This window comes from Microtus oregoni, unplaced genomic scaffold, assembly GCF_018167655.1.
Source record: "Microtus oregoni isolate MIOR12 unplaced genomic scaffold, Mior012 000005F_ref0000423, whole genome shotgun sequence".
Classification (NCBI taxonomy): Eukaryota; Metazoa; Chordata; class Mammalia; order Rodentia; family Cricetidae; genus Microtus; species Microtus oregoni.
Genome location: NW_024543064.1, coordinates 20364129 through 20385575, shown reverse-complemented (window position 1 = coordinate 20385575; position 21447 = coordinate 20364129). Strand labels below are relative to the sequence as shown.

General features: G+C 50.2%; 1 protein-coding gene across 1 annotated transcript; it reads right to left on the bottom strand.

Moving 5' to 3' along the window:
• Positions 1 to 120: 120 nt before the first annotated feature.
• Smpdl3b (sphingomyelin phosphodiesterase acid like 3B) lies at positions 121 to 21070 on the bottom strand. The gene is made up of 8 exons (XM_041652009.1): positions 20906 to 21070; positions 12917 to 13130; positions 11132 to 11229; positions 6939 to 7082; positions 5917 to 6089; positions 4328 to 4508; positions 4108 to 4241; positions 121 to 712 (listed from the first exon to the last, which is right to left on the bottom strand). The coding sequence occupies exons 1-8, from the start codon at positions 20964 to 20966 to the stop codon at positions 341 to 343; spliced, it is 1377 nt and encodes a 458-aa protein (XP_041507943.1). The 5' UTR covers positions 20967 to 21070; the 3' UTR covers positions 121 to 340.
• Between the last annotated feature and the right edge of the window lie 377 nt (positions 21071 to 21447).

Here is a 21447-nt window from a genome sequence, read left to right as displayed (position 1 = left end):
ACGTGGGCACCCAGCGCAGCCCTTGATCAGGGACTATGTCTAGAGCACAGGATCTTCAGGTTCCTGGTGACTCATTTTACTGCAGCCATCAAATGCATGGAAGTTGATACATATGTATTAAAGGAAGTAACGCACAAAGACACGTACCACGAGCATGTTTTGTGGATAAAATGTGAAAATTGAGTGAAACGTGGTTCTTTGGGACCTCTCCGGTGAATCCAAATGTCCCATTCTAGTTTACTCTCCGCGGACAGGAGAGACGTTCATCCCTCCGTGGGGTGACGCTGCCCAATTTTACCGGGAGAAAGGTGAACCCAGTAAGAGGGTAGCTTGGCAGTGCCTACAGACAAGGCACCACCAATATGGACAGGCTTGGCAGCAGAGTCAGCATGAGCAGGAAACTGGGCACCAGCTTCGAGCCAAGGCCATGCAAGCAGGTAGCATAAGTGTTGAATGCCACCTGCTGCATGGCACACACATGCTCGGCGCGGCAGATGTCCCCGCAGGTCGAATGGTCATAGCTGACGGAGTTATAGATGTAATAACGTTGCAGCATGTGCTGGTCACTGGCGATGCGCGTCAGAGCCGTATGCATGGAGTCGGTGCCTGCATCCTGCACCTGGTAGGCCTCTGTCAGGCGGTATTCCAGCTCCCAGCGTGGGGTCCCTTGTGTATTCGCCTGACTCAGGTTCAAGAAGTAGGTCACCATGTCCTGGATTAGAGACACAGGGTATGTCAGTAATGACTAGTTGTTCCCTCCTACCCACAACCCAGCCTGTCCCCAGGCTCTTCAGAGCCATCATACCAGCCGCTGTTTGTTACTGAGCTCTCAGCCAGGTGTGCCCGGCAGACCTGTGCTTGGTTCTGTGAGGTAATTACACCTACACCCCTATTCTGAAGAGGTTGTTATGGTTTGAACCAGAAGCATACACCACAGGCTCATTTTGAATGTTTGTTCTCCAACTGGAAGTGCTATTGTAGGTAGCTGTAGAATTTTAGGAAGTAGAGTCTAGACGGCAGAAGCATGCCTTTGAATCTGGGTCTGGAGCCACCTCTGCTTCCCGCTCAGTGGCAATGAGGAGTCCCTGATTCAAGCCACAGGCCTTCCCTCCCAGGATGGAGTAAAGCACTCTGAAACCATGACGTTGTATAGCGAGCACAGTCTTGCAAAAGCAACTTTTTCTCAGCGCATACAAGTGTTCAGTGGCAGGGGTGGGATTAGAGCCCAGATTGCTTACCTCCCTATGCCTATGTTTCCTGTCCTGCCAAACTGGCAGGCACAGATCCTCACAGAAGCTCTGATGCTCAGCAAATCTTTACAGAATGAAGGGGAGCAGCCATGGTGGCGGCAGCAGGTGGGGTGTGCCTGGCTGACAGAGGTTAGAGACCTGCGGTTGATAGGGATTTCACATCTCTCTAGGACTCGGCAGTGCCTTCAGAACCGGAACACACTTCCCCGTGAAATGTCTGGTTATTACAGACAGGTAATGGGCAGGAACTGAGTATGCCAGGTACGTGACGTTATTACACTAAGTCCTCTCTGAACTGTGACTGCCACTGTACAGAGAAAGCAATGGAGTGGCCATGCGGACAACAGGAATCCTCGGGCCTAGGGCCAACGAAATGGATCCTCAGAATCCACATGGAGAAAAGCAAGAATTAACTCTGGTAAGTCTCTCTCTCTCACACACACACACACACACACACACACACACACACACACATAAATTTTTTTTCAGTTCTTAGAACAGAGCAGGGGAGATGGCTTAGTGCTTAAGTGTTTTTTAAATTTTATTTTAGTTTTAATTTTGAGAGGTAAACACTGGGCAGTGGTGTAGAGCATATACACATGCATGCAGGTACCCACAGAGGCCAGAGGACAGTATCAGAGTCTCTGAGACTGGAGCAAGAGGCAGTTGTGAGCTGGCTGATGTGGGTGCCGGGAGCCAAACTCGAGCACATACTGTTAACCACTGAGCCATCCCTCCAACTCCCAAGGCCACTTTCTGCACAACTATGAGGAATTGAGTTTGTATCTTAGTGCACATGTGTGCACACACACACTTAACAGGTCAGGGTATAGAGGCTCACAGCTATAATCCCTGCACTCAGAAGAAGACTGAGGCAGAAAGATTGTATCAGGGCTGGAGAGGTGGCTCAGGAGTTAAGAGCAGGGACTGCTCTTCCAGAGGACTGGGGTTCAATTCCCAGTACTCACAGCAGCTCACAACTGTTTGTAATTCCAGTTCCAGGGAATCTGACAGCCTCGCACAGACAGACATGCAGGAAAAACACCAAAGCACATCAAATAAATGATTATAATAAAAAGAAGAAAGAAAGATTGCATCAAGTATCTGTCAGCAAATCCCGGCTCCTCAGCCTCTGAAATGCCTGCAGGATCAGATACTTTTCAGCACCCTGAGCTGGGCCACCACCCTCAGGCAGCTGGTGTTTGGTTGGTTGGTTTTTATTTTGTTTTATGGTTTTTAGAGCTGGGGTTTCTCTATGTATCTCTGGCAGTCCGGGAACTCACTCTGTAGACCAGGCTGGCCTCGAACTCACAGAGATTTGTCGGCCTCTGCCTCCCAAGTGCTGGCATTAAAGGTGTGCGCCACCACCGCCCTCTGGCAGCTGGTGTTTTTACTTCCTTATTGTGCCTGTGTCTTGGTCACAGCAGTCTGCTCTTTGTCCAGCAGACAGAGTGATTCTGGAAATGGTGAATCAGAGCAGTTCACACTTCTGTCCCCAGCTCTGTAAATCCAGAGTGCTCCCCATAACCTGGATGTGGCCCGGTGCTTTCCACTTTCCCCTTGTGCTCTCAGGGTCACTCTCCATGGTCTTCCCCTAAAACACCAAGTCCCTTTCCACCCCAGGGGGTTTGTTTGCCTTGCTGTTCCCTCCACCTTCTTTACAAACCCAGCCAGCTTCCTCAGTTTACACAGAACTCAAAAGCCTTCTTACTTCCCTTGTCCCATCTCTGTAACACAGTCAGCCCACTCGCTCCAAAATTATCAGCCCCTTTACCCTCCCTCCCATCTCCATCCCTCCCGCCCTCTTTCTTTCTTCAGAGTTGGAAGCCAAGCCTACTGTCTCCTCCACCTTAAGCAAGCACTTTGCCACTGAGCTGTGGCCATTCTCCCCTTCCCTACCCCCCTTTGGAGACAGGGTCTTCTTGCTATGTTATTGTCTGGTCTTGAACTCACTATGTAGTCCAGGCTGGCTTTAAATTTCAGTCCTATGCCCCAGCCTCCCAAGTGCCTGAGATTACAGTCCTGTGCCAGCAGACCCAGCTACCGCCCTGCCTTTCCTGCCACCCATGTTTAATTGTATTTATTTGTTTACTGTGGTCCTCCTGTAGGGATTTTGGCGAAGGAGAGCAGTTACTCTGTTGTTGTGTTTGTATCCCAAGCTTTGAGCAGGGCCTGGCATGCGGCAGGTGTTTAGAACATTTTGCTAAACGAATGAAGTAGTATTTCTTTGTCAATTCAACAATTCCAGCACATCTTAGAAGGGAAAGAAGTACTCATGGGGCTGGAGAGATGGCTCAGTGGTTAAGAGCATTGCCTGCTCTTCCAAAGGTCCTGAGTTCAATTCCCAGCAACCACATGGTGGCTCACAGCCATCTTTAAAGAGGTCTGGTGCCCTCTTCTGGCCTGCAGACATGCACACAGACAGAATATTATATACACAATAAATAAATAAATATTTAAAAAAAAAAAAAAGAAGTACTCATGGTGTTAGGGGCTGGGTCCTAGTTGGTGTAAGGTCAGGGGCAATGGGCTTGAGCCCAGACTGTGGAAAGTCTTCCATACCAGCCTAAAGAAAGGCTATTTTAACTTAAGATCTGTAAGTAGCAGAGAGGCAATATGAAGTCAGTACTTTAGGAAGACGAATACCTCCCGAGTGTGGCAGGAGGTAGGGGGGACAGTGATGCGGTACAAAGACTTGGGGGAAGAACTGACCTGAGTAGGTGGCTCCAAAGTTTAACCAGCGTTCCCTTCCAAGGTTCAGCGGTTAGTAGGTAGCAGAAGGGTTAGCTAAGGGTTAGGAAAGGCAGTGACACACTCAGGTGCCCACCCCTGGCCCCAGCAGACCCACGCTCCTAACCTGCAGCTTCAGTGTGACTCGATCATACTCAAAAACACGGATGCCCGGATTGTTGGCTCCGTTGACCACTCCAGGTAATGTGGTCTTCCACGGCGTGACCCCAGGCGTGAGGAACATGACGCTTATGGGGGCACCTTCGGGGAAAAAGACAACAGGCTGAAAGGGACTCTGGGAAGAGGAAGGTGGCAAGGGGCCACTTCCCTCGAGACGGGGTGAGTACCTGCATCATCATAGAACATTCGGAAGCTGTCGGTATGGTGGTGCCCAAAGAACTGCCCCGCTATGACACGGTGGTGCTTCTGGACCACCCTCAGGTACTCCTCGTTGAAGATCTCTCGGAACCAGGCCTTGTCCTGGGTCTTCTCGAAGAACCCTGGGGGCACGTGGCCAATAATGTAGACCTGCAAGGAAGAGATACTGGGATCAGAGATGCTCTCTCCGTTCCACCTTCGGGAACCCGCCCATGTCCTCGAGGGCAGGTGGACCTCCCTCTGAATGGAACCCCAAAGCACCTCTTCCACAAACCCTTCCTGGTCCTTCGATGGGTGCTCTTGTCATCTCAGAACTGGGGGTGAGCCTCCCTGGCTGTGTGAGAACACTATGTGGTCACGTGCATTTGTGTTTGATGTTCCCCAAGTCACCTGGGCACTTGATCACCAGTACAGAAATGCAGAATGAAGTAGAATTCAGAACATGTCCTTAGTTAGGAGTGGTGGCATGTGCCTTTAATCTAACCCCTGCACTCAGAGGCAGAGGGAGCGGATCTCTGGGAGTTCAAGGCCAGCCTGGTCTACAGAGTGAGAACGTGAACTGTCTTAAAAAGGTAATGTGTGTGAATGAGCTTTGGCGTCAAACTGCAGCTTGGCCACCAACCAAATGTCATCTCCCCGAGCTTCAAGTTCCTCGTTTAGAAGAGTACTCACCTCGGGGAGTGAACTGGCTGGCTTTATGTCAACTTGATACAAGCTATAGTCATCAGAGAGGAAGGAGCCTCAGCTGAGGAAAAGCCCCCAAGAGATCGAGCTGTCAGGCATTTTCTCATTTAGTTATTAATGGGGAGGGCCCAGCCCATGGGGGTGGTGTCATCCCTGGATATGGGGGTCCTGGGTTCTGTGAGAACTCAGGCTCAGCAAGCCAGGGGAAACAAGTCAGTAAGCAGCTCCCAGCCATGGCCTCTGCATCAGCTCCAGGATCCTATCCTGTGTGAGTTCCTGTCCTGGCTTCCTTCAGTGATGGACTACAATGTGGAAGTTTAAGCCAAATAAACCCTTTCCTCCCCAACTTGCTCTTCCGTAGCAACAGTAAACCCTGACTAAGACAGGGAGTTGCTATGAGATTAAAGGAAGGGTCCATCTAAAGCACAAAGCTGTTGCCTGCGGCTGGCATGATGAGCTCTCATCAACAGCAGCCACGAAGTCCTCCTGGGGTGTGCTGGGCGATGCTTCGACCCAGACACGAGCCGCTGCGCCAGCCCCTGAGTAGCTGCTGGCTCAGCAGATGAGATGGACGCACCTAACATCCGGGCACCTCCTTGGGTATACGGTGTGCACTACTGTGTGCGTGGCAGCGATGGAAAGACATCTGAACTCGGAGCAAGGAGCCTGAGGTTCTAGGCTTGGCTCCATCGCTTGTTGTGTGATGAGACCGTCAGGGCTCCTTGAGGCCCTAAGTGTCTTCACGTGCAGTGGGGTTTCAGGTCCTCAACTCACAAGGCTGCTGTGGTTGGAAGACGCCTCCTCTGGGCTAGGCTGATACAGGACCCTCTGGGAGGCCCGGTGGGAGGGCACAGGAAGAAGCAGGAGCGCTTACCATCTCCCCGTCCCGGGACGCATTGCTCAGCACATCTCCCAGCCACTGGAATTGCCGGCTGGGGTCGGCCATGCCGGCTGTCTGCTCGTTGCTGCTGTAGTACAGATTGGTGTTGAGGACTACAACTCGCCCTGCCCTGCTGGGACCCGGCAACTTCTCAGAATAGAAGGCACCTAGGATGTCACAGCCAGGGATAGCCTGAGGCGGGGGGCCTCCGACACTCTGCACCTCACTTTCTGACCTCTTTCCCTTGCACCATCCCTTCCCATAGGAGAGGCATCTGGGGGTGAGATGAAAGATTCTGGAGCTGAGTTCTAATCCTGGCTCTACCATTCATTAGCTGTGCATCTTGGCAAAGCCACTCCACCCCTGTCTGCACTCTCTGTATGCCTCGTCTGGATAATGGGCCCACCATGATGCGTAGTCTATCCAGATAGGGTTTGGCCAATGAGGAGTCCCAGCAGAAGACCAATGTAAGAGAAGAAAGCAGGGTCACAGACATTTGGGCTGACAATCCCAACAGAGTGATGTGGCCCCGAGGAACATCTGTCAATGCTCAGAGACACACTTGATGGTCACACTGGAGATGATACCCAGTAGACAGTGTCCAGAGTCACTGCTCAACACCGCACTATTGTGGGACCAGAACAGCCTTGCCAGAGAAGAAGCCAGGCCCCCACAGACCTGTAGGTCCCAGGTTCAAGTAAGCCCAAGCTAAATAAAGTTCCCGGAGCTGTCCCAGCGTTGCTAGGAGGCTCCAGCAGGGTGCTGAGGATAGTGCCTGGCACTTGCTGGCTCACGATCTTCTTTGCTGCTCTGATTAGTAGCTCTGGGCCCTGGAATCTGCCCTGGATCCTGTTCTCAACTCCCTTACCAAGCTGTGTGACCTCTGTCTCAGTCTCTTCCTCTGTAAAATGGGGACAAAAATCTGCATCTATTTCAGGGCTTGTTGTGAAAAGGAAATTGGAGCAGACCCCGCCTGATATAGTTTGTGCCCATATGGTAACAAGTGTCATTTGTACCCTCCTTGAAGACAGCGAAGGATTCGTTGTTAAACCAGGGTCTCCACAGTTCCGCCACCTGATTGTAGATGCTGTTGCTCTCGGCTGGGAACTGGTTTTTAGGGTGAAAGTCATGATTTCCCAGAGCGGCATAGACTTTGGTATCTGAGAGAAAAAGAAGAACCATTAAGGCCGGGCGGTGGTGGCGCACGCCTTTAATCCCAGCACTCGGGAGGCAGAGGCAGGCGGATCTCTGTGAGTTCGAGGCCAGCCTGGTCTACAAGAGCTAGTTCCAGGACAGGCACCAAAGCTACAGAGAAACCCTGTCTCGAAAAACCAAAAAAAAAAAAACCAAAAAAAAAAAAAAAAAAAGAAGAACCATTAAGAAAAGATGCAAGAGCGGTCAGCCCTCCGCAGCAGCCACCGGCCCTCAAAGCCAAAGGGGAAGAGAGATAACACAGATGAGGGGGAACAAAGATAGGCAGAAAACCACACGAGATAGCATCTGGCTGAGCTTCACTGAGGACCGGGAAGGAAGAGTTGTGAGCCACCTGGTCCCATTTCCTAGCAGGGAATACCCTACTCAGAGAGGAGGTCCCTCGGCGGGTAGAGGGGAGAAGCAATTCCTCGTGGTGACCAGTTCCTGTGTTCTTGTCAACTACAGATCTGGCAGGAGGTGTGGCTCACCTCAAGAGGCCTTCCTTAGAATTTTCACTCATCCACATAAGTCAACAAATATTCCATGGCACACTTGCCACAAGCCAGCCTGGAGCTGGACCCAGGTCCTCAGATCCAGAAGCAGTGCACAGTACAGTAGAGAGGGAATAATTAGGTCTGCTTTGGCTGCCTGCTGTGGGAGGGGTAAGAAAGGCTAGGGGCGGGTATGGAGAAAGCCCTCCTTCGGGGGGCCTGTGGAAGAGACTAAGATGTTTAGGGGAGTCCAGCAGGCTGCCTCTTTATAAACGGCCTCATGATTGAGTTTTATGTTGTTAGAGGTGGTAGTGGTGCCTTGGGGTTTTTTGTTTTGTTTTGTTTTGTTTTGCTTTGTTTTTCTTTCCCTGAGACACATTCTCACTGTGACATCCAAGCTGACCTCCAACTCTGGATCCTCCTGCCTCCACCTGAGCGCTAGAATTACAGACCTGCTCAGATCCTCAAGCTCGATTCGATTCTGCTTTCAGCTAGTCTCTGTGTCAGGCATGCAGTAGGCGCTTCATAAATATTCAACAGTGAACAACAACAAAATCTTGGAAAAAGCCAGGCAAGGCTTTACCTTTAATCCCAGCACTCGGGAGGCAGAGGCAGACAAATCTCTATGAGTTCGAGGCCAGCCTGGTCTAAAGAGTGAGTTCCAGGACAGTCAGGGCTACAGAGAGACCCTGTCTCAAACAAGACCCCATTTAAACTGAACTTGATGGCAGAAGTTTATAATTCCAGCTACTCAGGAGGCTGAGGTGAGAGGACTCCTGACTACAGACGAGTTCAAGGCCAACCTGCTGAACTTAGCAAGACCTGTTAGCAAGACCTGGCTTCAAAACGGGCTAGGGCAATAGTCCTTGGTAGAGCACCTGTCTCAACTAACAAGCAAGGGACCCTAAGTTTGGTCCCAGTACCTCAGAAGGAGGCAGATCCACCTGAGAGAAAATATAACCCCCTGGAAAGGAAAGAATCGCTTACACTGCTCACAGCTACCGTGGGCCAGGTCCCGTATAAGTGAAGGCTGCCTGAAGGTGCGTGAATAAATATTGTTTATCCACTGAACGTTCCCACTTTCCTCGTAATTGTCTGTTTGTCGAGAGCGTGAATGACCAGACTATCTTATCTCATCCTCAAACAAACCCGTGGGACAGGCATCATGACTTCCCCTTTTCACAGGAAGAAACCAGGTGCTGGGTGAGCTCGCCTGGCTTACGGAAGAGGAAAATGTGGGGCCTGTTTTGCTGTTTTCCTGGTCTTGCCTTGTACGCCTACGTTCTCAACCTCTCTCCATGAGAGAGGCAAGCCTGATGTGCAACGTGAAGGTAGGAAACTCAAGGGGAATCAAACTACAGAAGCAAACCACCCCAAGTGAGCCCTTCCTTCTCTCCACCCGCACCTGACCCCTTCTGCTTCCTTCTGCAGGGCCCATGCTTGGCAGGAAGCCACTCCACCACTGACCACATACATTCCTGGCCCTGGCTCCTTTGCAGTGAATTCTTTGAACTCTGTGATGCAGCTCCCACCTCCAGAATGAGGCCTGTTCTGCTTGGCCCGTGTTTTAATTCTCTCTCACATCTTCCCGTATGGTCTCATTTTAGCATCTCTCAAAATGAGGCGTGTCTTCCTCCCATGGCTGTGAGAAAGCACCGTGTCCATCTTTATCGGGCAGCACCTTTGGCTTTTTTTTCATAGCCATATATGAAACAATTCCCCTTACAGCCAGTGGTATCTTCAACATTGGCGGCTGTAACAAATGGGACACAGACTACAAAATCTGTAGTTTTTACACGTGTGTTAAACCATGGTCAATGAAGAGTTTCCTGGTTTTTTTTTTTTTTTTTGATTTTTCGAGACAGGGTTTCTCCGTAGCTTTTGGTTCCTGTCCTGGAACTAGCTCTTGTAGACCAGGCTGGCCTCGAACTCACAGAGATCCGCCTGCCTCTGCCTCCCGAGTGCTGGGATTAAAGGCGTGCGCCACCACCGCCCGGCGAGTTTCCTGGTTTTGTTTTTGTGTGTATGGTGTTTGCATGTACACACGTGGGGGGGGGGGGTGCACCCGCCCATGTGGGTGTTGATGGAGGCCAAGCGTGGACAGTGGAATTCCTTCCCAGTCATTTCTCTGCCTTATTTTTTAACTTTCTCAGGGCCCTCGTGGCTATAGGGGCTAACCGGCAAGCCCCCACGCTCTGTCTCTCTGTCCCCCAAGTGCTGACCCCAGCGTATGCGGCTGACCCCAGCTTTAATGTCTGTGTAAGGGATCCGAACAGACTGAAGTCTTTATGTCTGAGTGTTTTATCACCCAGCCCCAGTAAATTGCTTTCTTACCCATTATTTCCTTTTATTCTGTGTGGACCAGAGGAGAGAGGCTCAGGATTGGGTGTGAGCCTGAATCCCGCACTAGAAAGTGACTTCCGAGGTATCAATCCCTAACTGCATTGGGGGTAGTAATACCCAGAGCTGGGGGTGGGGCAGATAGCCCATTTGGACTCTAAGTAGCGACCTCTGCTGAAAGATGAACAAGCCTATCGTCATGGAACATGCTGGGCTGGGTTAGATAAGCTGGGCAGAGCCAGGTGTCCCTGCAAACTTTGGTTTATGTCTAGGGAGGAGACTGGGGGAGGAAGAGCAATGCTCAGATGGGGCCCACACTTGCCTCGTGACCTTGACCAGCTGACTTGATGCCAAGACTCGCATTCCTCATTAGGAGAACTAAGTGGTAACAGCTCCGATCTGTGCTTGGCATGACAGTGCACGCGCTAAAGCCTGCCGAACCCTTAGAGCGGGTCCCAGCACTTAGCACGTGATGTATACAGATGATGTATACAGCTGTTGTTTAGTTTATCATGATTCTGTATACGAATAGGAGGACTGAATATGACCTTTAGAAGGAGTAGAAGGAAACAGGGGTAGACACTGGTAGGCACTTTCTCGGGCTCCCAGTTGGCAGCCTGTGGACCTGACTCAGCCCCCAGAACCTATTTTGCATGGCCCATTTAAAACCATCTGCAAGGGCCAATAGGTGAGACACTCAGGCCCTTTTCCTCTCCTGTCCCTCCGGGTTGCTCTCTCCCTGTCCACTCTGCCTGGCTTGACGGGTTTAGAAAGCACTGAGCAAGCAGCATCTCCCAGACGCCTGAGAGTCAGACGGTCCGCAGACAGCTGATGCCAACGCTAGCATCAGGGCAGGATACAAAGGCCACGTGTGAGCCCGCGTGAGCTTGCCCAGGGAGGCTTGTATGTAACTGTGGACACTGGCAGCTGTGAGTCTGACATCAGACAGAGAAGGGTGCAAGATGGAGCAGTGGCCGGCAACTATTTTAGTGGCCACCTGTGTCTCCACAGGCCGGTGACTGGGAAGGCTGTGTGGAAGGTGAGAAATGGCTGCTGTCGAGCACCTGAAACCTGGAGTGTGGCCACTACTGTGAAGGTCTGGGCTCCAGCCCTCCTGCTGCTGTGTCCCATGCCAGAGCCACTGGGGGATCAGGGGACACTGACAACCAAACAGTGAGTCCTACCTGGAAAAACCTCCCTGATGAGGTTGGTCAGGCGTTCCACAATATCCACCACAGCTGCCTCCCCTAGCTGCTCATTGGGGACGTGCGGCGTGTCATCCCTGTAAAACACCAGTGAGACAGTGAGACAGAAAGGGAGAGCAGTGCGCCCTGCCCCCACATGACCAAGGAAAGGCAAGCTGGAACGCAGTCGAACAGGACAGAAGAAACAATAACACCAGGTACTAATCGTAGTCACACACACTAAAAATAAAAACGTCTGCTTTCTACACGTTCTCTTCCAAGAAACTACAGCTGTCTCAGAGATGCGTTTCTAACTGAAGAGCCATAAAGAACCTCGGAAATCATCCCATCCGATGCCATTCAGCTCTGTAAGCTCCGAGAGGCTTCTAGAAAAATGCTGTACCTGGGGAAGGATCATGGATTTCCCAGGGTCTCTCCCAGAGGGACTGTGTGTTTCAGAGTGTTGCAGGGGTTTTTTTTTAAATATTTTTACTGTATGTGCATTGGTGTGACAGAATCAGATCCCCCAGAACTGGGGTTACCAGACAGTTGTGAGCTCCCATGTGGGTGAGTGGAACCCTCACCCCTTATTCTCAAAGGGGCAAGAAGAAATTTCCTAGCAGAATGTTTTCCCAGGAAGATAATGGCCTTCCCCTCTCCCACCCAGGAGATTCCGAGCACAAGGTCACTTAGCTCAGCCCAGCCAGCCGCTTTGTGCAGGCTGATGAAGGTGGGCTAACTCAAGAACAGTGGCCTTGCTCTAAGAACAAGGAGAAAGCTGACTTAACAGAATGGGAGGGAGCAAAAGTCCTTGCACCCATGCCAAAGCATCTTCAAAGATTCTCTTTGTAGTTATGTGTTTAAAAGCTTACCCCACAGAGGAGACACAACTCCTTTCTACCTTGTTGTAACGGGGATGGAGATGAGTTTCAAACATGTTTGTATTATGCTGATTAAACCTTGCTTATTACAGTCTGGGCCCCTCTGGTGGTCTCTCTCTGGGGGTCGTAATCTGGAAGAGCAGCCAGTGCTCTTTAATCGCTGAGCCATCTCTTCAATCCCAGAGTGATACAGTTTTTAAGGGCCTCTCCTCACAAGTATCAGAGCCTGCCTCCCGCAGCAAGACTCCTAGAAGGAGTTTATCGATTCTGGGGCCCAAGTAACAGAGGCCTGTCCAGGCCCTCCTGCGACACTGCCGCATTCCTTAAGTGTCCTTCCTCTGCCTATGCCCAGGGTCCATGGGGTGGTCACCCTCACATCATAGTGAGGGACAATCGAGAATATTATAGATTTTGGGCTGGAGAGATAACTCAAAGGTTCAGAGCACTGGCTGCTTTTCCAAAGCTCCCGAGTTCAAGTCTCAGCAACCACTCGGTGGCTCACAACCATCTGTAATGAAGTCTGGTGCCCTCTTCTGGCATGGAGGTGCAAATACAGGAGAAACATTATATACATAATAAATCTTAAAAAAAAAATATTATGGATTTCATTCCACTTCAAGAAGTGTCCACTCTGCTGACACCGGCAGAGGGAGCACCACTTCCTGTAGGAAGTCCTCTCCATCCTGGGTCAGGTGCCTTGTGTAGTTCCCATACCCCCGCAGGTGGTCCTTTCTCTGGTCCCTGGGTCTGCAGTCTCAGTTCCCTGGTGTTTCCCCCAGGACTGAACACATGACAGTCTGATCAACCAAGCTCTCTGAGTCCTGGAGGTTCAGCCGAGATGAGGAGTTGAAAGGACAAAGGAGGCTGAGGGCCCGGCTTACATGTGACATGCGACTGCTCTTACCCCGTCCAGAAAATGAAGTCTGGCTTTGGCTCTATCTCCTTCATGGCGTAGATGGAAGAGTTGACAAGGACCCAAGGAGAATCACAGAGGTAGTCACCCCAGGGGCCGGCGTTTGGCACAGGCTGGGAGCCAGCTGAGGGGCACACCTGGAGGGGGTCTTTGGATGCATTGTAGTTGGGGTCCAAATGCAAGTCAGATATGTGCCAGAACCTCCCTGTGGGAAAAGAGAACCTCCCTCAGTGCTCCTGCCCGAGGTGAAACACAGGCTCCTCGGGACACCAGATTTCGGGAGAGTTCCAGAGCCCCACTCTGCCCAGGGCAGATAACAGGTTCATCCTCTGGCCCGTCTGTGACCTTCTGGTGGGGTTCTACCATTCCCGTTTCCTGTACCCAGAGCAGCTGCGCGAGGGCTGGGGCCATGTGACCCTCCGGTGCTGAGCGGGTGGCAGCCGACAAGCAGAAGGGAGGACAGTGGGATAAACATTCAGGCTCCGGACCCACCTAGGAGCTGCAAGGCCTTGGATCTGGACCCTGGCATCTGACCCGGGGGAGAAGGCTGACATGCAAATGAGTTGGGAGAGTTAGCAAACCCTGGAGAGTGTGGACATGAGAGAGGATTGGGGCGGAGGCAGAGAGGGTTAAGTCGGCCGGAGCTCCTCACATGGGCAGGCACGCCATGGTGCGGATTTGGGCATCAGCACACACTGCCCCGTAGCGTGCTTGTCGAAGTGGTTGCCTGGATTTTGCTCCAAACCAAGGGAAGTTGATGTAATACAGAGAAAGGAAATAGAAGAAGCAGGTGAAGTGAAGCACGGAGCTGCCATGACCAGTTTCTCTCTCTAAGGCAGGACTGGCTTTGAACCCACAATCAGCCTGTGTCAGCCTCACAGGGGCTAGGGCTACAGGTGTGCGCTGCACACCCAGCTCTCGGCGACAGCATATCGGAAGTAGGTCCAGCCCCAGCACTCAATCCTGTGTTTCTGGCTGAGATAAAAGAAAAACCCCAGGGACTGCCTCACCCTCCACCGTGCTATTTCCTCCTCCGCTTCCTCAAACTCAGAACTAACTGTCAACAACATTAGCCACAGGAAGCTGGGCCGAGGGTGGGACCAGGACATGAACAGGACACCAAAACAGCCCCAGACTCTCATTCCTAAACTTTTCCTCCCCGGCACTCTTGAGAGCTTGACTCCTTCTCTTGACCTATACCTCATTTGGGGAAAGGACCTGAAATTTGCTTATGCCAAGGTATAAATGACTGATTAAGCAAATCACTACTGCTCCCATGTAGAGCTGCCCTGCCCACAGCTCTGGGAAGTTTGGATTACTCTTCTCCACTTTCTTGATAAGAAAGCAAAGGTTCAGAGGTCAACAGGCCTGAGACCATGTGGCCAGTGGCAGGAGTCCTATGTCTCAGACTCTCTAGAGTCTAGGGAACCTGGTGTCTGTTTTAGATGGGTGTCTTGATTGACAGTATATGCCTGAATTTTAATTGCCTTACCCAAATGAAGTCTTCGTTTGTACTGGGAGAAGGGATTTAACCTTTCCACACAGATTTCAACCCCTAATAGATTTGAGATTATTCCTGCAGAAACGAAACCCCAAGCCAGAGTAAAGGAATTACGCCCCCCATTCTAGTCTGCAGGAGGACGAGCTAGGGAGCTTCCCAAGCATCTGCTGGCTCACGCCTGTGGCCATGTTTTGGGTACCGGTCTCCAGCCTTGTGCAACAAGCTGAACTTCTGTCTGATGTCCCTAAAGATCCCAGCAGAAGCTACTGTCCTGGCTCAAGGAGGGGCTTTCTCAATCAACCACAGGCACCGGCCAGCTGGTCTCTCTGATATCGGCCACAGTGGGTATTTCTTCAGACCACAAAGTTCTGGCTGGTGACGAGGCGAGGCCAGTTGTCAGATTCTAGTAAAAATGAAACTGTGCCCAGCCTTCCTAGCATTTCCGAGTAGGGTGTGGTTGTATGTGTGTGTGGCTGGGAATCAAACTCAGGGCCTAGCGCACGCCAGGCAAGTGCTCTACTGCTCAGCCATTCCCCTAGCCTTCCCCCGCTGCCTTGTTTTGCGAAAACTCTACTATGGTTCTCAGAATGACCTCAGACTCCTTGAGTTCAGGTGAGCCTCCCATTCAGCCTCCCAAGCAGCTGATACAGCAGGTCTGTGTCACCACGAAGTACTTCAAGGAAGGATGCTTTATTTTGGCGGGGGCGGGATGGGAGGTGGACGTCTCAAGACAGCGTTTCTATATGTAGCCCTAGCTGTCCTGAAACTCACTCTGTAGACCAGGCTGGCCTCGAACTCATGGATATCCGCCTGCCTGCCTCTGCCTCCCGAGTGCTGTGACTAAAGGTGTGCACCACCACGCCCAGCTGTCATCACCGTCTTGATCTCCCTGCCTGAGCACTCAAGGGTTAGGATTATACAAGGTGCAATAACCAGCCAAATTTAATATCTATTTCTTTAATAAAATTATTTCAATTACTTATTTATTTTGTTTACGTGTGTGCGCATGTGTGCACATGCCGCAGTGCATGGGTAGGGGTCAAAGGTCAACTTTCAAGAGTCTCCTTTCAGTATGTGGATCTCAGGGATCGACCTCTGGCCCTCAGACTCAGAGGCAAATGCCTTTCAACCCACTGAGTCATCTCATCTGCCCTTATTTAAGTGTCTGTGTGTGTGTGCACACGTACATGACAGAGGGTATGGAGAGGCCACAGGACAACTTGCAGATATCAGGACTCTCCTTTTTACCGCGTGAGGCCCAGACTCCCCTCAGGTCATCGGGCTTGACAGTGACAGCATTTGCCCTCTGAGCCATCTCACTGGCTCCCGGTCAGCTTGTCTAGCACTTTACCATGCTCAGGCAAGGCTCTCACATTGAAGAACTGTAAGCTTACACTTTAGTCTTTTCTTTGCATGTGCTTGCGTGATTTCATGTCTACCACATGCATGCAGGAACCCATCGAGACCAGAAGAGGGAGCCAAATCCCCTGGAACTGGAGTTACAAGTGGTTGTGAGTTGCTATATGGGTGCTGGGTAAGAAACCCAGGTCTTCTGCAAGAGCAGCAAGTGCTCTTAACCACGGAGCCATCTCTCTTTGCCACCTAACTATCACAATTTAACCTCCCCTCTACTATGACCCCACGTTAAGGTCATGAAAGAAGCTCGTGGTCACACAGGTTTCCAAAGGCAAGACTCAGGACTCAGATTTTCCGGCTCGAGCAGGAGGTTGTTTTTGAAAGGGGATTAGAGACATTTGGAATTGGGGGGGGGGGGGGGTGTTGTTTATGAAGCCAGACTCATCCATACAGGCAATGGTGACTTGGACTAGAAACGTCCCTAACTGAGCCTCAGTTTCCTTACCAGTAAAGCAAGAATGAGAATGCCCAGAGAGAAGGGTGCAGAGGAAAGTTCTCTCCTGCAAAGCCCGGCCAGGAGTAGGTCTGGGAGAAGGGGTGCAGAGGAAAGTTCTCTCCTGCAAAGCCCGGCCAGGAGTAGGTCTGGGACAAGGGGCTAAGACACCAGCCTTACCCGCGGTTGATGGTGGCTCACACTTTTAATCCCAGCAGTCAGGGAGGCAGGGGCAGGCGGATCTCTGTGAGTTCGAGGCCAGCCTGGTCTACCAAGTTCCAGGACAGCCAGAGAAACCCTGTCTCGAAAAACAAAACAAAAAACAAAAAAGGTACCAGTGCCACACGGCCTCTGGAAGTAGACCTTCCTCTTCCCTCCTATTCCCTCTTCTCGGGCCTGTTTCCTGCATTGATCACGTTCTCTGAGAGCCCTCTGCAATCCTAGCTGCTCTCTGATTCCACGGTCTGTCTGTCATCATGTGTAAGCCACAGCACAAAGCACACTGGCCCAACTTCACTTCTTGGCTCTTGGTATTCTGCAATAATCTAACGTGCTTCATGGGTCATAAGATGGCCCAGCAGGTAGATACTTGCTGCTAACCCTGAAAACCTGAGTTTGATCCTGGAGACGCACGAGGCAGAGGAAGAGAACTGACTTTTGCAAGTTGCCCTCTGGCCTCCACATGTGCATCCTGACACAGCTCAACTGTTCACGCACACACAGACACACACATACAAAATAAATCTATTTTTTTTCCCAAGACAGGTTCTTTTTTTTTTTTTTTTTTTTTGGTTTTTGAAGACAGGGTTTCTCTGTGGCTTTGGAGCCTGTCCTGGAACTAGCTCTGTAGACCAGGCTGGTCTCGAACTCACAGAGATCCACCTGCCTCTGCCTCCCGAGTGCTGGGATTTTAAAGGCGTGCGCCACCACCGCCCGGCCCCAAGACAGGTTCTTACTATGCAGCTCTGGCTGTCCTGGAACTCACTCCGGAGACCAGGCTGGTCTCGAACTCACAGTGATCTGCCTGCCTCTGCCTCCCTGAGTGCTGGGGAATATTTGGGAATATGGGTGTGGTTTTCTCCAAACTGCTTCCTGCTGTTTATTGGGTGAAGCAATTTTTTTTTTTTTTTGGTTTTTCGAGACAGGGTTTCTCTGTAGCTTTGGAGCCTGTCCTGGAACTAGCTCTGTAGACCAGGCTGGTCTCGAACTCACAGAGATCCGCCTGCCTCTGCCTCCCGAGTGCTGGGATTAAAGGCGTGCGCCTCCACGCGCCCGGCTCCAAATATTCTTTATAAATGTTTGCTCACATACAAAGAGGGATATGCTATAGATATGAATAATTTACATTGGTATGGATCTTGGCTTATTGTTCTAAATTTAAGGTCAATTTTGTTATACTATGTATATGTATTTCTGATCTTGGTTAAGGTATTATGTGTGCATCTCACTTAAAAATGTAATGTATAATTAAAAATATAGGTTAATAGATAATCATCTGTAATAGTCAAGCTTGTAGGCATGTTAGTTAGGTTTTCTAGATATGTAATTTAATTAGATAACTATTCCTCAAATCTTTCAGAGACCTTCAGAATAAGGCATTTAATTGTTTAAGAATTTAGGACTTGGGCTGGAAAAATGGCTCAGTGGTTAAGAGCTCTGCCTACTATTCCAGAGGTCCTGAGTTCAATTTCCAGTAACCATATGGTGGCTCACAACCATCCATGATGAGATCTGGTGCCCTCTTCTGGCCTGCAGGCAGAACACTGAATACATACTAACTAACTAACTAAATAAATAAATATTTAAAAAAAAAGAATTTAGGACTTTTCATGACAGTGAGACACATCTGCTCCTGGCAGTACCAATTACTTTAAGAGGAAGATGGGCATCTAAGAGGCTCCTTATGGAGTTGGTTAGCCATTTGGCAAGAAACTGCTCTTGCCTGGACTGTTTGATGGTATATTGGGTGAACTGGACATGCAGGACCCGCAGAGAAATGACTGCTAAACTTGCCTAAAGGTGAAACGATCCTTCAGGGTTCCTGGTTCATGTCGGCTAGACATTATGCAGGACACAGAAGAAAGTGACTGACAAACTGCCAATATAGGCGGAACTTTGAAATTTCTTGCTTCATGGAAAAGTCTGCTGGAATACTATGGGCCTGTAGGCTAAAGATGGATGCCCCAATGGTACAGAAGAACTTTGGGAGATTGTCCAGGCAGCGAGATGTCTCTGTCAATTCTAGAGTTTTGGAAGTTGCTTATAATACAATTCCTGTTTACTTAGATAATAAGTCTTTGATGGAGTTGAAGAATATACAGTAATAATATAATTTTCCTTAGTTATGATAAAAGATAAATAGATATAACTAATTCTTGCTTGATAACTGTTATATGTAATTTTATTATGTTAAAGTTGAAACCTTCCTTTTTATTTAAAAGAAAAAGGGAGGGGGGCTGAGAGATGGCTCAGAGGTTAAGAGCACTGACTGCTCTTCCAAAGGTCCTGAGTTCAATTCCCAGCAACCACATGGTGGCTCACAACCATCTGTAATGAGATCTGGTGCCCTCTTCTGGCCTGCAGGAATACACGCAGACAGAATACTGTATACTTAATAAATAAATAAATATTTTTTAAAAAAAAGAAAAGAAAAAGGGAGGTGATGTTGGATTTCCCTCTGTATGCCATGAATACCATTGGTTAATAAAGAAACTGTTTTGGGCCTATAGCAGAACTATAGGGAAACAGAGTTAGGCGAAGAAAACTAAACAGAATGCCGGAAGAAAGGAGGTGGAGTCAGAGAGAAGCCATGTAGTCCTGCTGGAGACAGATGCCAAAACTTTAGCCCTTTTCCCCTTAGTGGGCTATTTCTGCAGAGCTTCACATTATAAATAGAACACAGGGCCAGGTGGGGGTGGCACACACCTTTAATCCTAGCGCTTGGGAGGCAGAGGCAGGCAGATCTCTATGAGTTGGAGGCCAGCCTGATCTACAGAGCAAGTTCCAGATCAGCCTACAAAGTTATAAAGAAACCCTGTCTCAAATTAGATAGATAGATAGATAGATAGATAGATAGATAGATAGATAGACAGACAGATCAAACACAGCTGGACAGCCTGGGTTTGTGTCCAAACTCACTAGCCATGTGACCTTGGGGTAGTCACTTCTCTGACGTTGTTTTTTTCTGTGTAAAATGGGGATAAAAACACGTCACAAGCTAAGTTGTTGGGAAAGTATTATGCCAACCAAAACAAAAACCATGTGTCCAGGGACTGGAGAGATGGCTCGGTGGTTAAGAACCCTGGTTGCTCTCACAGAGGACCCTGGTGTAACTCCAAACACCGACAGGGTTGCTCACGACTGTCTTTAACTCCAGCATCAGGTCATCTGATGTCCTCTTCTGGCCTTCACACGGTGGTGGTAGCGGGGAGGCACACGTGTGGTACACAGGCATGCATGCGAGCAACACCCATGCACATAAAGCCACTGCATCTCTTCAGCACAGACTGGCACTGCTTTCCTACTCAGCCTGCCTCCGTTTCCGAGCGGTAACGCAACAAGCGGAACTCTCAGCTGGCATGGCGGCACACGCTTTAATCCCAGCACTCACGAGACAGAGGCAGGTGGATCTCTTTGGAGTATAAAGTCCAAAGCCAGGCTGCTCTACCTGGCAAGTTCCAGGTCAGCTAGGGAGACACAGTGAGACCCCACCTCAAAACAAGACAAAACAGAAGCCTTCAGGGTCACCCTGGAATACTGTGTGCACACATTGTTCTTGCTCACGCTGGGCTTTCTCCCTGGCTGTTGCTTCTTCCCGGCTGAGGGACTGTTTATTCCTCGAAGACCTGAATTTCCTTTTCTGTCTTCTTCCTGGTCCCTACATTCGCCCAGGGTTCAGAGACCGACTTTCCGCCCGTGTTTTCTTTTTTTATGTTTTATTTACGCTTATCTATTGGGCCAGCGCACACCGCTACAACTTTTGGGAATAGGGTCCTCTCCTCCAGCCACGTGGGTCTGGGGAACTGAACTCCGTTTGTCAGTCTTGCTGGCAAGCACCTCTGCCCGCTGAGCCATCTCAGCAGCCCTTAGCCAATGTTTTCGTTTGTGTCTCTGAGTCCCAGGGATGGCCCGCACTGCCTAGTCATTCAGACAATCACTGTACCACAGAGCTACACCGGAGCCTCTAACCTGAAGTGTCCTGATGGAGTTAAGTCTTTCCAGCCACCTGCTTCCTCTCAGTGGCTGGCTCTCATAAAGACCCTAAGTCAAGTTAGCACCCCACTGGCAAAGTCAGTGTCACTATCCTGCCCCTGACAGGCTGCAGCTCCGGTTAAAGTCCGACGGCTCAAGGAGCATTTTTTTCTTTTCTTTTCTTTTCTTTTCTTTTCTTTTCTTTTCTTTTCTCCTCTCTTGGAAACAGTGTTTCAAGTAACCTAGACTGCCCTTGAACTCTTATCTACCAGCTGAGCTACCACCACACGATAACCTTGACGGCTGTCTAAGTCTCTTCACTTTAACCTCTAAGCTGCCTTACCATTTTTAGCCTTGTTCTCTGAGCCATTCCCAGCAGCCCAGACCCCACCCCCAGTTCCTAGTAGGAAACAAAGAGCAGGTTTTCCCCGTAGCCTACCTAGTTCAGCCCCTGCTACTCCCCAGGAGGCCAGGAGTATCAGCCACGGGAGAAGCGCCATCCTCCAGACCGGTCCACTACAGCTCCAGGTGCCTCCGCGCCGCAGGCTCCCAACAACTCGCGGCCAGCCACGTGTCTGAGCACAACTTCCCGTCTGGCTGTTACCTGTGTTCCAAGTTATCCCAGGCGGCTGACTGCTCTTGCTTTTCCTCGTTTGCCCAGCAGGGCGGGAGCTTGATTGGAGGAGAGATGTACCAGTTAGGCCTGGAGGGAGGGCCGATACGTCTCTGTGGAAACCACATCTATGTTGCAAGATGCTCCGTTTGAGTCTCCCGGCTTTTGGAGAGAAATACAGAAGTACTGGGGGCAAAATGATACGATATTTTCGATTTGCTCTTAAAATTATCTGGTAGAATTGGAAACATTTCCATTCAGGTAGCCTCCTTAATCTCCAGAAAAGACATGGCAAGTCCCATCTGCCCTGACTCATTGTCCTCTCCTTGAAGAACAGCAACACGAATGAATTCATTGGCTGACTTTGG